Below are 17,247 nucleotides of genomic sequence, written 5' to 3' on the forward strand. Positions count from 1 at the left end.
GAATATAGCATTTTGCAGATAAACTTAGGAGACTCGTCTTGCGATGAGGAGTTTGATATTTTCCTTTCAAACGACTGTATAAATAGTATTCTATATGAACCCCGTTTGTCGTGAGCATTCGTGTTCTAGTTAGAGGAATTTTGAAACTTGTCCATTTATAGTAATGGCTGGTTCTTCGATCACTATCTTAATTTAGGGAGAGAATCCGCACTCTCAGGTACTTATTGAGTAGGCCAACATTCCGTCCGTCTACTTTTAATCTGTATAAGGTATAAGCATCAAAATAGGCCGTAGTGCCGCTGTCAGGGCAAAATTTCCCTCATAGCATGGCGTATGTGCCCGTCTTCATTAGCCCAGGGCTGAACAGAACAGTAGGACGTTAAACCTCATTTCATTTCATTTACTGGGCATTTTTAATGGAAAAGTACGCGTACAGCATATTTTTGCGATGTTAATGACCCCAATTTGTCGGAAGCTAAAATTGTCCAGGGTTCACGCGGCTTCGTCAAACATTTTTTCAAGGATATTCACGGATAAATATACGTCAAATTCAAGGATTTTCAATCACATTGTTTAGCCCAAAGTTACAATTTTTCATCTTAAAATAACCAAAACATTACCAACTATCGTTATAATCTCATATTTAAAAGGAATTGAAGACATTTGAAACAAAATTAAGGATCAACTGAAATTCAAGGATATTTTCCTATTTCCGCGAAATTCAAGGATATTCAAGACCTTGAAAATGAAATTTTAAATTTAAGGATATTCAAGGATTTTCAAGGACCGCGGGAACCCTGTTGTCAAATTGCGGGGGCAGGATCCGACCCTGCCGCAAGTAATTGTCACGGAGCTTGGTTGAACAGCCTTCTGCAGTAATACCTCTGCTCAAATTGATCTTCGGACTCCTTGATTGAAGCATTCGTCTGGCAAATGTGCGGATATCACTATTTTTTTTAAAGAATTAAATAACACAAATCAGTGGCAGGCTTCTGCATTGTGATAAAGTTTAGCAAAGGGACATTTTTTCGCGTATCGGCTACTTCTACAGATATTATTAAATAACATGATGTATAAATCTTTTTCTTGGTTTAACATCTGTTTTCTGGTACCACTATACAGTTTATTTCCGCATAAATAACACAATTAAAATAACACAAATCAGTGGCAGGCTTCTGCATTGTGATAAAGTTTAGCAAAGGGACATTTTTTCGCGTATCGGCTACTTCTACAGATATTATTAAATAACATGATGTATAAATCTTTTTCTTGGTTTAACATCTGTTTTCTGGTACCACTATACAGTTTATTTCCGCATAAATAATAAAGTCATAAACTACACACAGTCAGTGCATTGCCGTTTTGTTTTGTGTCTTTTTTTTAGAGATCTTGTTGCTGTACGCCTCTCTTTAACGCGAGTGTCCGCAATTATCGGTGCAATGTCGGATTGTCTTTTACAGATCGTGTGGTTGCACACCATTCCCTTTGAAATGATTCACAAGATTGTTCAGTTTAACCGGACATATGTTATGCAGACACTTAAAAGCTTCTATACATGGAACAAAAAAATAACCCGTTCTTTCTGTGATTGTTCAGTTTAATCGGACATATATTATGCAGACACTTAAAAGCTTCTTTACGTGAACAAAAAAATAGTCTGTTCTTTCCGTTTTAAGCGTGATGCCATTGCGGACATTCACTTTCATTGACAGAATTGTTGGATACCTAGGGGAATTTAATTTTTAATTTAGGGATTAGGCGACGTGAGCTCGGCGTTGTAGTTATGGAGACACGTGGTAAAATCCCCCCGCCCCTTTTCTCGCTGAGAATGATCTGCATACCAGACACGTTGCTTGCACCCATCAAAGCTCTTTCCAACCATACATATCACAGGACATCTTGTTGAATCCTGGAAACGTCACTGGTGATGACAAATTCTTCAATAGTACCTCCGCTATTTGAAGACACAATAAGCCCCCTTTCTTATTTATATGTTGGTGGTTGTAGAAGGCACAAAGGATTTAACTTTTAAAAAAATACAATACAGCAAGTATAATTACCCCCAATCAAACAGTGTGATGTCAGGGCAGCGATTTGCCTTTTTTTACTACTCGGCAGCTTACATCCTTTAGATTTCGCGTCGATGTCTATCGCGAACAAGATGTCCTCCGTATCTAGTTATAAAACAGTGTGATGGTCAGGGCAGCGATTTGCCCATTCAGCAGCTTACATCCTTTAGATTTCGCGTCGATGTCTATCGCGAACAAGATGTCCCCCGTATCTAGTTATATTCTAGAGGAAATGTGAATATGCCACATGCGTATGATAGATAGTTGAGGGCAATGATTTTCTCAATTTCTTGGATATATAGGATAATATTCTTAATTTATTTAAGAAATCACTCGAATATCTTTTTTTTTTAAATGGAAATTAATTTAAAAAATACACCAAAATCTTTCAAACTTAAGAAAAATATTCACTATAAAGCGAGGCCGTTTGGGTTCTATATGTGGTATAAGGCAATGATGTTCTATATTTATAGGATATATAAGTTAATATTCTTAATTTATATAAGAAAACGCGCAAATATCGGGTTAAACGTCCACTCGAAACAAACTAGGTCATTTCGGGACTAACATATGGTTAAATTTTATTTCAACAATTGGCAGTGGGGCGAAACCGGAGGACCCGGAGAAAACCCACGAGGTTGGATAGGAGACCCTACTCCTTGTCACGTACAAGTGCGCAAAAATAGACTTGCCCGAATAACAATTTTGCCAATTATCGAAAACACTCTTAATCTTCCCAAACGCCACAGTGACCAAATGTTTATCAGCAATATTTATTCCTGAACTGTAAAAAATCCAACGCCTTGACTGTTCTAAATAAATTCGAATAAGCCCACAATACACCTACCGTAATAGGCTTTCGATTAAAAGAACAAGATGGGTGTGGAATGTGAAAATCAATGAAGCCAATATAAATAATTATGTCTTATGTCAGCTTTTACGAAACGAAAGGGTTTCAAGTAATAATCATAAATTTAGTTCGACATTTGCGTTATTGGTTATTCGGACAGGTATAAAATAATAGTTATGCAAATTGCAAATGTTGATATGTTAATATTTAAATGCTATTATATTAAATGGTATATTGCATTGTATTTATTTTTATCCATAAATTATAAGTTAAATTTGTGTCCTGGTTTCGAAAATATGCATTGTTGAAGGTCACGTTTAATTGGTTGTTGTACATGTATATGTTCTTGACTATCATTTTCTGAATTCTCGATGATGAAATCAGTATCAACCATGAAGTATGGATTTGACGTGAACTTTGTAGGAAGTGCATTCCATGAGAACTGTGGAAAATGTGCAATGACTGAGAGTAGATGCTTACAGGGCCAAAAACTTTTCTTGGAAGTCCTCACATGAGCATAGTTCATCTTCAGTATCAAATCTAATAATATATGACACATTCTGCTATTTATTTAATATGATGAATGTGTCGGTACTATTACAAATGATGTCATCTTTTTCAACAATTCTTCCTAGTCTCACCATACCGTGTGTTACAAATGTTGTTACAAATGTTTTCGGTCTGTTTTGTAAAAATTCAGGAACAACTGTGGAATAGTTCTTGTACTGATGAAGGCTTTCTGTATTGTATCTTTTATATCTATAATATATCATAAAAATTTGATATATTAGAAAGCAAGGGTATATTGAATGATGTTAATGATCTGATTGATATTTAAGCAATATGTATAAAATTCAATACAAAGAAAGGCATTAATTACTTTGACTATCAAATCACTAATCATTTATTAAGAATCATTCATTATTTTGACAATTGAAGTTTGGTACCTGTTCATAGAATCAGAAAAAAACTTTTCCATTAAAATTTCGATCATCCCATTCAGAGTTTTAGATAAAGTTGAATTCTTCAAGTAGTTTTCTTTCAATTCCCGATGCTGCCTTTCTAAACCATTGGTAGTGTTAACTCGAATGTTAACATACGACTCTCTGAATGCATTAACCCGTCTCTAAAATAATTACCATATATTTAAAAAGAGACAAATTTTTATCGAAAATTTTAATTGTATATATGTAGCACCATGGGCCTTCTGTCCGACATGGAGAGCGGCGTAATGTCAGACCGGTCGCCACATCTTACAAACTACCCATGCATCTTTTTTTACTACATATTTCTGTCTTTGCTTCTCCTTCACGTTGTGTGTTTGCTTCTTACTGGTTTCTTAAGACGGTTGTCTTACCAGGAATAACAATGCAACAGTTCGTTTTTACATTTTATATAGCATTGCCGGATACATGGCTACAAGCATAGTACATATTTCAATATTAACTAGTCATTCTCCACCCTATTCATGCAGCCTCGCTGGGCGAGTTTTCTGATAGAAGCTCTTACATCTTTCTTCTTCTAAAACCAAGCGCTGTCTGGTGAATTCTCACGAGCATCATAATTTTGTATCTACTGGTTTTGGACATTCAAGTATCTAATTGGTCAAATATGATGTAAATAATTAGAGTGACTGGTTAATTGAGCACAATAACGTCAAAACCCACCCTTATATGGTTATATGGACATTTACTGAAGAACATTCCCATGAAATATCTGTTAACATGTTGTTGACATATAGATCTGGCTATGTTGTGGCTATTTAACTCTTTTTTATATAACAATATGTCATTTATACCCTAAGTTGAATTAAGTACACATTATATATACTATTCAAAAAAAGTAGGGGATATTTGATTTTTAAGTGTTATTAAAGTCACCTAATGAAACTGACGAAGAAACAAATGACAAAATGAAATGAAGTTCACATTCATCGATTTATTCCAAATGATCGTTAGACTAAGTAAGGCACAGATTGACCATTATAAGGGTAAAATGATACCCGGGGTCAAACAGCAAAGTTACCACAGCATCACAACCAAGTCAGTAACGGGTAAATCCTCCTCTGTTTGCCAAACAAGCATTGATCCGACGTGGCATACTCCTAATGAGACGTCTAAGGTCATTTTGGTCCAGATTGTCCCATTCCTGTTGCAACGCAGCAGCAAGTTCTTGGACATTGGCAGGACGTTGTTGACGTTGACGTAACCTCTGTCCAAGCATGTCCCAGACATGCTCGATGGGGGAGAGGTCGGGACTCAGTGCTGGCCAAGGTGATGTTCTGTTGTTGGAGGTAACCTGTAACGATCCTGGCCCTGTGACATCTTGCGTTGTCATCCTGGAAGATGAAACGGCGGCCATGACGTCGTGCGAACGGCACAACATGGACTGCCAAGATGTTGTCCCGGTAGTACTGGCCTGTAACACGCCCTGCAACAACATGTAAAGCCGTTCTTCCAGCAACAGTGATGCCTCCCCACACCATAACAGAACCACCCCCAAATCGATCATGTCTGATGACGTTAACGTCTTGGAAGCGCTCGTTTCGACGACGCCACACCCTCCTACGTCTGTCCAAAAAATCAACAGTGAACCTTGACTCATCTGAAAACATCACATTGCTCCAGCGTCGATTATCCCAGTGTTGACGATCCCTACACCAACGACGTCTTGCCTGAATGTGATGATCTCTCAAACAAGGGATCACGCGAGGACGTCGGGCGCGAAGGTGACCCCTATGCAGTCGATTCCGAATCGTCTGGCCACTCACTCTCACACCAGTGTCTGTTTGAAGACGAGCGCTGATCTGATTTGCTGTGATGACACGATTTCTCAAGGCCAAGGTACGGATAAATCGATCCTGGGCTTGAGTTGTCGCCCTTGGTCGACCTGAGCGTGGTCTGTCCTGTACAGATTGTGTATCACGGTATCTGGACTATAGCCTGCTTATGACAGACTGAGAAACATTCATCGTCCGCGCCACAACCGCCTGTGTTGTGCCGATCTGTAGCATGCCAAGGGCACGTAACCTTTCATTTTGGGTAAGCCGACGCATATCAAAATTTGTTTTCTGGTCACTAAAACAATTAAACTGATGTTTCCACCCTGGAATTCAATGCCACAATGACTGTAACATTCAAAGTCAGAGTCGTGCAAATCTTGGGTTGGACCCCCATGATGATCCCAAGCATCACCTGCATTCCATGCGGTAGCTATTGGTGCGTTTGGGCGTCACATGTAACTGGAAATGTTTCTTCTGTTAGGTTCTATAGTGACTTTTTTCGTAGTCATTTGCATATTTTAGTATTATGCCCCCAAAATCAAATATCCCCTACTTTTTTTGAATAGTATATAATATATTTGTGAATATGTTTGAAACTCCTAACTTGCCAAATATATTAATTAATAAAATATACAGCTATCCGCCCCTTTTCTCGCTGAGAATGATCTGCATACCAGACACGTTGCTTGCACCATCAAAGCCCTTTCCAACCATATCACAACCCTGTGTATATAAAAATTGACACACTCCTCTGAACTACAGAAAACAGAAAGAAAATTATAATGTAATGTTAATATCTGGCAGCCTAAAGGGAAGGTTTACTAAGAAAGTAACCCCCTTTGAGTTCCTTACTATGTGTGAATAAAGCACTTGGGGAAACTATTTAGGCTTCAGATGTCATAGAAATTATAAATTAGATCTTTATTTACACAACAAGCACAAAATCAACTCGAAAAGGTGTCTCCGCTCCTACTCTGAAAAAAGGGCCGCTAAGTTTCGTGTGGATTTCTTCGGTTGACTGGACTCCGCAATGGCGGAAAATAGGATACTTCGGAACGCATTGAGTTGGAATCCATGAAGCGTTCACGACACCAATTACTTTCGTTTTCCAACAGAAACCATAACAGTAATTTTAGTTTGTAAATCAATTACATTAATCTTAATAAAATATTTCATATTAATCTGAAATAGTAAACCATAGTTTCAGTTTTATCCAGGATTCATTCGATATTTATATTTGAAATTATTTTAAAACAAAAAAATGTGTAACTAAAATCGGATAAGGTGCAGTGGAGAGCTAGGTGTATTTCAATACTTCATACATAAAAAGCCTGCTTTACATTCGATGCAAATACCTGTTTTAAAATTAGGATTTAGGGATGAATAAATCACTCAATGCCGGTGGTTATAGAAGCATTATATTTTATTGACCTTCTTCCATATTTAAATCTTATTTTGGACATCAAATGAAGCTCTTCATAAAAGTAAATACAATGGCTTCTGTATTGGTGGTCTGGACAAAAAAAATCATATTAATGATTTTAGTATGTCTTGACGTAATATGTTTCTTTGGTGATATCTGTGTCTACAAAATGTTTTACATCTGAATCTGGGGATCACGTGGGTAAGGCGCTGGCTCGCTAGCCTGGAGGTCGGGTGTTCGATCCCTGCATTGGCCGAGAAAGTTCATCTCGATATTTCGGCGTGGTTTCCCCTTGTCAATGCTAAGTTCTGCTACGTTCAGGTAGTTGGAATATGCATAAGACTTTGAAAAAAGGGTTTGAAACACTTCCTTCAACCAACATTATTCACTTGATTATAGCTCATACAAGGCCCTGATGAATGTACAAATCGACTCCTTCAAAGACACTTGGCTGATATTGATTCCCTCATAATTATCATGTGATTGTTCTTCAATAGGAATAATATTCAAAAACAAAATTCCGCTGATACTCTGCTTAGTTGCATTTAATTCTCTAATTGGTTCAATTATCTACACGATATTGAAAATCAGTGTCTTTTATACTTAAAGCAGGATTATGTTCATGGGTAAGTTCTGAGGATACATAGTAACCTGCCGCCCTTTCCTGAAGATATCTAACTCTGATTAAAACTGCAAGTTATCCTCTTTTCATCAGTCGGATCATATATTACTTATTAGGTCTTAAATTATTTTCGTCATCAATGAACACCCAGAAAATTTTTGGGATGTCATTTCTGTTGATGTAGTAGCTTCATGATGAAGTAACAGTGTTTCAAAACATCAAAGAATATTCGACTCGTGAATCCGTCACTTCTCCTTTACAGATGACCATTGGAACTGTTTAGCAGTTTCATGTTGTTGCATAAAATCTGTCCTATTGTCCCCAAATTCTTTTGAAATTTCGTCGACAATACCGATCCTTGGACGATCATCGTAAAGACAACATACAAAAAAACTGAAACTTCATTTTAAGTGGCACTGATTGTTCGCCGTCAAGGTCTATGTAGGCTTTTACGTCGTCACTCTGTGATACCAGTTCAAGTCCTGGATTGGCGGCTTCTGTGCTCAATCTGTACACCCACAGTCTCGATATAGATACAGGAATGAATCCGTGAAACTGCAAAATTCCTTTTATTGTCCGTGCTTGTACAAAACTTGGATTTCAGTTCCGTTTGGGAGTGTGCTTCTTTCTCGGGCGCCGCAGGAAAGAAATTGATTCAAGAGATATGTTTGTTGCCCCAGATGTTAGGATCTGGTTATTGTACAGATGCTGTAAACTAACCTACTGTACCACTAATTCCTTCGCGGGCACCTTTTCCATGCAACACCATATGTTTGGTGCAATATAGCCCGGTTGGAGCTGACGTGCGATAAAAAAAAAAACCATTTCATTTCTCCATGCGATGTCGCAGAAGATAGATGAAATAGTTTTTGATTTTACATTGCCCGACGCACCTATTAGTGAAATTTTTGCAATATTGTAAGAATCATTAACAACATCTAAAACTCTAGATTTGACGTCGGCATATTGGCACTATTTTGTGCTTCGGTCATGTCTATTTCAGATATACACAATCAATTCTATTAATGTTTTAAGCATGGGGATTGACTAAAAGTTAATTTATTTCAGTTATCAATTCTCCAGAAAAAAAATCATGTTCATCAATAAATAGAAAAAAAAGCTTATTCACCAACATTACTACCAGTACTTGATTTTTTTATTTTTTATTTTTTTTTTGCTGCTGGGTCTGTGATAGAATACATAACTCTTTAATAAAAAAAAAAGAAGCTATTTTAATACTGGATAACATGTTGTACATATGAAATTCTTTGTGGTTAGATAGTAACGTCTATCTAAAGCTGCCCCCCGCCCCAGGTTTCAGAAGACCTAATCTTAGCAGACCTTATTTTCCCGGGGTCCAAGGGCAGACCCTCTTCCGGAAGACATGCTTCTCCCTTTTACTCGTTGTTGTTGTTTAATACATAACGTCCAATACATAATGCATGATATTATGGACAGGTTGATTTAATTAAGTTATTAACATCTGAATGAGTAAAATATAGAAGTAAGGTAAAAACGCTAAATAATAAAAAGTTCTTGTATATCTAAAAGTCACTTTAAAACAGATTTAAAATAATTAAAAGTTCTTGTATATCTAAAAGTCACTTTAAAACAGATTTAAAATAATAAAAAGTTCTTGTATATCTAAAAATCACGTTAAAACACGGTTTTAAAATCGTTGTCGTGGGAAGAGAGGGCGGGTCATCTTCTCACTTTGTCATAATGAAAACAAGTTAAAATAGGAGATCCAGCTGTTTGATGCCATCGCAGCGGATCGAAAAAAAACCGTGGGAAAAAGAATCCACTGTTTAATGTGGAAAAGCGAAGTTCTCGCAGTAAAAACCACATAGCAGGATCCGTGGAGTATTTACAAATAAAAATGTCCGTGTGGTTCTTTCCATATAATAAAAGTTAGTTAAAACAAATCCTTTAGCACAGATCTCATATAATAAAAGTTAGTTAAAAAGTCCTTTAGTTAAAAAGTCCTTTGATACACATCACAACTTCGGTTTTTAAAATCATTTATTTTCTGCAGACCATTAAAGTATTTCTTTGTGTCTGACTCTTCCCGGCGTGGTTCCCCCATGTCAGTGATACAGGGTGGAGGGCATGGTTCGGATGGGACGAAAAACCGAGGTCCCGTGTACACATTGGCGTGCACGTTAAAGATCCATTGACGGTTGGAATTCGATATAAGAGTAAGCCGTTTAGTGCCGCTGTCCGGGCAAAATTTTCCTCATGACACACTATGGCATATGTCCGTCTTCATTAGCCCAGTTCGGAGTAGGACGTTAAACCCCATTTTATTTCATTTTCATTTCACAAGTCACCTAGAACCAAATAGTCGTCAACCTACGGAGGGCCCGAGATCGTTGCTCATAATTCATGCATTATTATAAACAAATATGAATCGTGACGACGAATTAGGTTTTATTAAAAAAAAACCATAGATATGGCCCATGAAGAGAGACATTTTACAATAAATTTGTAATATTTTTTTAAGGGTGTTGGATATTGAACTGGCAATGCAGATGGAATTTCTGAAATGGCAATTCTTAAATTAATTTCATATACAAGTCAACATCTTGTTTTAGTTAGGACTAGTTACCTCCCTTAGACTTTGTTCATGGCGGTAACTCGATTGAAAGTTCCGGAATTGAATTCTCTCAATCCCAAAAATAGTGACAATCGAGTAAAGGGGTATTTCGGGCTACAACGCATGCGTCGACTGGATAAGTAAATATCTCAACTAACCATGCAGCCAGTAGTAAAGGAGGGCACTCTGAGGGGGTATTTCCGGTAGGGTTATCTTCCCCTGTTTTGTTTACCTTAGCAACGTCAGAAGAGTTATCCCCCTTTTATTATGGGCGTGGTTGTTGACCCTAGTTACGATAGAATCACGTGACAACGACGTAATATGAACACCATATCCGTTTAAATTTGAATTGTTGGGTGTGTTTGTGTTTGTAATGTTGTCCGCCTTTTTTTTAAAAAGAGTGGGGTTAACGGTTAATTGTAGTGATGATGGAAACCCGTGGCAAGTAGGTAATATGAAGTTGTGAGTTTAAATTTGAATTGTGGATATGGGGGGGGGGGGGGGGTCACCGTAATGAGCGTGCGAAGTTCACCTCGAACCCGCGCACCGTCCGCCCGCCCGCGCATGTCCCGCCCACCTGCATACGCCCAGCCCACACCCTTTTATACGGTTAAGCTACCCCACCCACCTCCAACCAACAGACTCCTCCATCCAGCACCCAGACATTCCACCCTACCCTCCCTACAGTACTCATACATCCTAGAATTAATACATGCCTGCAATAGTCACACAGCCTCCGTCCAAAACCCGTTTCCCGTTTTCTTTGCTTCTTTGAGATAAAAAAGAAAATTGTTTTTATGCGATTTATTTATTCTTTGATCAATAGGAATATAGCTTGGATTGAAGAAGGTACAATAATCACCCCATGTTTTTTTTTTTTATTTTGTCAATAATTACCATTAGCCTGTTAAAAAGACTCGCTTTTTTCCCTGTTGATCAAAGAAGTATGATTCTAAAAACATTAACAAAACACTTGTTTTAATAGTTCCAATCTATTTTAATTCTATAAGTCTCTAGCTCCTCTATTATATGGTTATATATATAGCAGCTATCTGTGATAAACTGCATCCGGATTTGAACATATTTGATATATGCCATGAGGCTAGAAAGAAAAAAAAAATATAAAAAATTAAATTTATCGTTATTTCCTCCTATAACATATACACGACCAATGTTACTCCTAACTAAAAAACAGAGTACATTCCACAACCTGCAATGTGTCGCTTGTAAGTGTCCAAATTTGTAACGGATGTGAGTACTGTTTCAAACGGAAATAAATAATTTATTAAAGTAACATAAATACGACCCACTCATTTCCCCAAACCTTTAGCGTGATTGATGTCATATGTGTTTTGTAAGCTTCCAACTTGAGGAGACACGTGCGTACTTTTCAATGGAAATAACGTTTTATTAAAGTATTATAAATGCATCACCCCCAATTAACCAAACCAAGATAGATAGATACCATATGTGGTCACTGTGAGCTTCTGACATGTAAAGAGACGCTCGTATTTTTTCATCGGTCATAAATAATTTAATAAGTTACCAGATACCGCCCCACACACACACCACACTTCCACACCGCTGATGTGATATATTGATACATTAGTGACCTTTATCTGACGGTAGTATGTTTCAAATGTAAACAAATGAAATGAAATGGTGTTAATGGTACACCGGTTCCCCTACAATGCTTCTAATAAAGCGACCCGGCGACATACGGTACTATAGGGTAATTTCGCCTTGGTTGGCCTCTCTAAGACTTACACTTGTATAGACTTTCAAAACGTACACACATGATCCAGTTCAGCAGAAATAAAAAAAAGTTGATTGATTTAGTATAAATTAAGTGTAATGACTCCCCACCCTTCACCCTACTTTTTAAAAACATCCCAAGCATCTCCACAGCGTAATATGATGTTTAGTTGTGAAAAAATCACTGTTCTATATAAAAAAAAGAACATACCTATTCGAGACAGATGGGTCGGCGTTTAGGGTCGCAAAATAGAAGTGAATTAGCTCTAGGTTCTCTCAAAATGTTGGTAATAGCTATTATTTTTTGTGTTTTTATCATTATGTAAACCAAAACAAAAATCGAAACAACTCACCTTTCCTTTTCTTCGTCTCTAGTTGGGGGTGGTAACTGCATTTCAGGCCCAAACCCCTTTAATAATCTATCCGCCTCGTCACGGATTACAAGAATTTTGTGTGCCGTCTCTGCACTTAAGGCCGTTGGCGCGCACAGCATCAAAGATGCCGTGGCGTATAGATATTCCCGAACCTTTTCAATATTCCTAAGAAAAAAAACGAATGACAAAAATATAATAAGATAATAACCGATGTGTTTAAAAAAAAAAGGTTTTTTAAAGTTTGAAAACGTCCTAGTTAAATAAAAAAAACTTACATTTTTTACTTGTTGTTTTCTTTAGCGTTCCTTTCTGTCCTTCCTTTCTTTCCTTGAGTGCTGAGGTAGAAGAGTCGGTTGTCGCCATTCTTATACCGGTTAGCGGTGGGGGGGGGGGTGACCGTTTAATAATCGACAGATGGTTGGGTTGGGGTTGGGTTTCTTTTTGCTGACTTTGTTTTATTTCCAAACTTAAAGAGAATTGTCTGCGATGGGCTGCCAATATAATAACTATTATTTTTTTTGTTTTTGTTTTTTTAAAAAAAGAGAAGAAAATGAGTGGTAAATTGTATTACAAATGCACTGTTAAATTCTATTAACAGATTATACATTTAAAAAACAGAAAGAAATGAAATGGGGTTTAACGTCCTACTGTTCTGCTCCTATTCTGGGGTAATGAAGACGGGCATACGCCATACAGTGTGGTATAAGGGGAATTTTCCCCAGGCAGCGGCCCTATCCCCTACACTTATATCGAATTCCAACTGCCAAGGGATCTTTTACGTGCCTGTTAATGTATACATGGGACCTCAGTTTTTCGTATCATCCGAGGGACTAGCCTTGCCAGGCCCTCCGTCCAGCAACACTGACAAGGGCGGGGGGGGGGGGGTGGGCTGGAAAATCGAGATGAACTTTGTCGGCCAGTACATGGATCCAACGCACGACCTCAAGTCTAGTAACCCAGCATCTTACGCACTTAACCCCGTGATGCCCCCCCCATACACACACACTTCGGTGCCGTGGCGTAATGTGTTGGGTGGAGTAATGAGGACAAAACATCAGCTGAATAGTTGTATATAATATATTGACCTTACGAGAGATATAGGGAGAGAGAGAGAGAGAGTGTTTAACGGCCTACACGGTGACTTCGACTATTGAAGATATGATAGGTGGCCTACCGTGTGTTGTAGTGCAATTGTACCCCGTCATCCACTCTACACGATACTGATCTGTTGAAATCCAACTGTCAATGAGGGTCTTCTTTTAAGCACCCGCCCATGTGTAAACGTAACCTATGACTTTTATAACCCTCATTCGACTCTCTGGGTGATACCCCTTGACAACCGTGAATATGTATTAAAAACTCCCGTGCCGTATATAAATATGGCACTAACTCGGGACCAACTATATGTTCACTTAAAAATGCAAATGAACCTAGAAACGCCTGGTACCGATTGGATATTTGAATCATACCAACTGCCAGTCCCAAGTTTCCCGCCACGTGTAATGAGGTCGTGTTCCATACACGTTTAAGAAAATAGATGTATCAATGAAATAAAACGTAATACCACCACTCCCCAACCCCCACCCCCCTCTTCAACTAACGAACAGCTTAATGAATCAGGCTTTTCGAAACCCAATGTTTGACGCACAAAAAATATAAGACGTATTTTAAAATACGTCACAAAACGGTGACCACGTCATCTGACCCAGACGTCTAATATGTAAATCGGCTGGGGAATACACAACACCCATTGGTTATTTATCGGGTGGGGAGGGGGGTATATAGCAAGACTTTTAACCGCCGCTTATCATTTTTTCAAACTTGTTACCAACAGAAGGATAACCTTTATAACAGTATTGGTTATTTTAAACAGGTATGTTCATTTTCTTTTTTACAAAGATTTTTTGCGTAGCTGTTACATTATGTTTTTTTTTACACCTTACCAATAAATACGTTTTGTTTTGTTTTTTAAAATAAATTTGTAATGCCGTGTCGATAGGCTAATTGTTTTTTTATGGTTTTGTTTTTTAAATTCATTTGTAAGGTCAAGCATATATACTAATTGTTTTTGTTTGTTTGTAACAGAATGTCTGAATTTGAAGAATATAGCCAGATACAATGGGATCAGATTCTAGAAATTACAGACGAATTCGATGTTTGGTCCGTAGACCAGGTCCGGCAAGTTTGTGATATCCTCGACAAAATCGAGACAAATAATCAAGCTCAGGTCGAGCCGGTGTTAAAACGAACTTTGTCGGAGGAAAGTTTTGATAATGATGACGACATTAATATTGGGGTGCAGAGTGATCGGTTTTCGGATTGTGACCTATTTTCAGACAGTGAAACATTAGAGGTTAGTAACCATTTTACAACAGATATAGTCAATGGTAATATTAAGAACGCAACCTCCAGTAGGTTAATTGATGGAGATTCCGTGACTTTTAAAAACGGTGATAGTATGAGTAGTGTGAACTCCACTTACCCCGCACATATCTACCCCATAATTGACGAAGAACCTGCGATATTGCATAACCGTACTAGTATAGATCCCCTTATGGCGCTACTAATTGATGACGAGTCTTCTAACAATTTTACGTCATTGTTTGACATGTGTGAGAGTAATTTTGAAGTCGACATTTTAGATGTCTTAACACCCGAGGTTTTTAAAGACTAAAAAGCTTAATATATTTCATTTAAGATTTGTCAAGAGGGGCGTGGTGCCGATGCTGAGCAGCCACCAGATTTCATAAAGCTTGTATCCATCGAGAGACGTTTTTCTAGGAAATTCAACATTGCCTCTGAAGTATTAAATTTGGAGATTGTTAACAGCGTCAAATCACTATCGCCCGACTGGCTAGATCAACTGATCACGCAGATTTTAAACACCATCCGCACTAATTTCGACGTACAGCCGGGCGAGAGAGTAAGGTTAACCATAAACCACCCAACTTTAGACACACCTATCTATATTTCGTTTCGGCCTTTTGAAGAACTGACAATAGAGTTGATTCTGAATGAAATTATGAAAATTATGCAGTCGAATAAAACCTTCATTTTAGATAACGAAACCACAATATCTGCAGTATATGTACCAGCTAAAACGGGTGGCGGCTTTCCTAGTCGTATTTGCTTAAACGAAGCATTCATGAAAGCCAAAAAGAGAACATTTCTATCGCCAGTGGCCAACAATGGATATCAAACATGTTTCGGACAATGTATTATTTTGGGTATGAACGAAATGTATTACCAAAGGTCGGAGCAGACACCCGAACAAACAAAATATTACAAGCATGTAAAGACTAATCCGAAACTAAATCCGTTACAAGTTAATTTGGCTATGCACCTGTATGAAGAGGTTGGTGTCAATCCATTATTACCGACTGGTCGGAATGAATGGGAAAAATTTCAACACCATTTGAAAGCTGAATATCAGATTCTTATTTATGATGGTCAGTCGGCTAACTGTATTATATACAGAGGCGATGCCACGCCGGGTGTACCTGTTATAAGATTATATTTAATGGCAGGTCATTTCTATTATATAAAAAAAATTAATAGTGTGTTCGACTGTAGCTATTACTGTGAAAATTGTGACAAACCTTTTAAGAGCATGAAAAAGCATGTGTGTGCGTCTGTATGCAGAAGTTGTAAACATCCGTTGTGGTGTTCGCTTGCGCACGCGCGAATACAGTGTGCCTCATGTCACAGATATTTTAGAGGACAGACTTGTTTTGATCGGCACAAACAAAATTTACCACAGTACACTGTTTCAACGTGTACAAAATATAAAGCATGCTTAAAATGTTATACCACGATAGACACACAAGAACAAAAAGCAGACTCTGTCAATAAACATATTTGTGATGTACGGAGATGTCGTAATTGCACACAACTATGTAAACCAAATCAATTACTTTGTTTTTTATGATTTTGAGACAATGTTGGACGAAAATAATATTCATGTACCCATATTATGCATAGCGCATCGTGTGTTTCCGGTATGCATCACCAAGGACATCACAGAACAGTGTGATGGTTGCGGTGCGAAGAATCCCGAGAGAGAGAGAGAATTTTTTACGGTAAACACTGTCTCGCTGACTTTTGTCGATGGATACTTCATACCGAAGTGGTACGAAACTGTTCAGGTAAATATCAAACACGTCTAGTGCACAGAGATTCAAGATTTATAGCCCACAACAGTCAAGCTTTTGATGGTTTATTTGTGTTGAGATACTTTGTCACGCATACGAGAATTCAGCCCCGAATAATTGCCAATGGTTCTAAAATTCTTTGTATATCATTGAGGATAATATACGCTTTTTAGATAGCTTAGCCTTCATGCCCATGAAACTTTCACAGTTTAGCAAGACGTTTGATCTACCCGTGTCCAAGGGTATTTTTCCATATGCGTTCCTTAAATCAGAACATTTAGAATATGATGGGGTTCTCCCTGATTTGTGTTTTTACGAACCGTCTTCCATGACACCTTCCGAACGTGAGAAGGTGCGGAAATGGCACACTGAACGTCGAGTGGCCAACAATCATTTTAACACAAAAAATGAACTTACAGCCTACTGTAGGGATGACGTCAATTTATTACGCTATGGGTGTGGTCGGTTCCGTAAATTATTCATGGATCTGACCCAAATCTCACCTTTTCAAAAAGCTGTCACGATTGCATCTTTGTGTAATCTACCGTCGAATTTTTTTACCCCCCTTCACGATAGGTATAGAGCCCCAGGGGATGTATACAGTTCACCGTCGCTATTCCAACGT

The 17,247-nt window shown here is 37.9% G+C and overlaps 1 protein-coding gene and 1 long non-coding RNA gene across 2 annotated transcripts; both read right to left on the reverse strand.

Annotated features, from left to right (window-relative positions):
- Positions 1-1,222: 1,222 nt before the first annotated feature.
- Positions 1,223-4,345, reverse strand: LOC130012924 (uncharacterized). The gene is made up of 4 exons (XM_056101078.1): positions 4,332-4,345; positions 3,867-4,043; positions 3,254-3,425; positions 1,223-1,228 (listed from the first exon to the last, which is right to left on the reverse strand). Exons 1-4 carry the CDS (start codon positions 4,343-4,345, stop codon positions 1,223-1,225), a joined length of 369 nt encoding a protein of 122 aa, XP_055957053.1.
- A 7,051-nt stretch (positions 4,346-11,396) lies between these two features.
- LOC126821629 (uncharacterized) lies at positions 11,397-12,794 on the reverse strand. The gene is made up of 3 exons (XR_007680430.2): positions 12,747-12,794; positions 12,451-12,636; positions 11,397-11,444 (listed from the first exon to the last, which is right to left on the reverse strand). It is a non-coding gene; the product is annotated as an uncharacterized LOC126821629 (long non-coding RNA).
- Positions 12,795-17,247: the final 4,453 nt, after the last annotated feature.

Source organism: Patella vulgata, chromosome 5, assembly GCF_932274485.2.
Source record: "Patella vulgata chromosome 5, xgPatVulg1.2, whole genome shotgun sequence".
Lineage (NCBI taxonomy): Eukaryota > Metazoa > Mollusca > Gastropoda > Patellidae > Patella > Patella vulgata.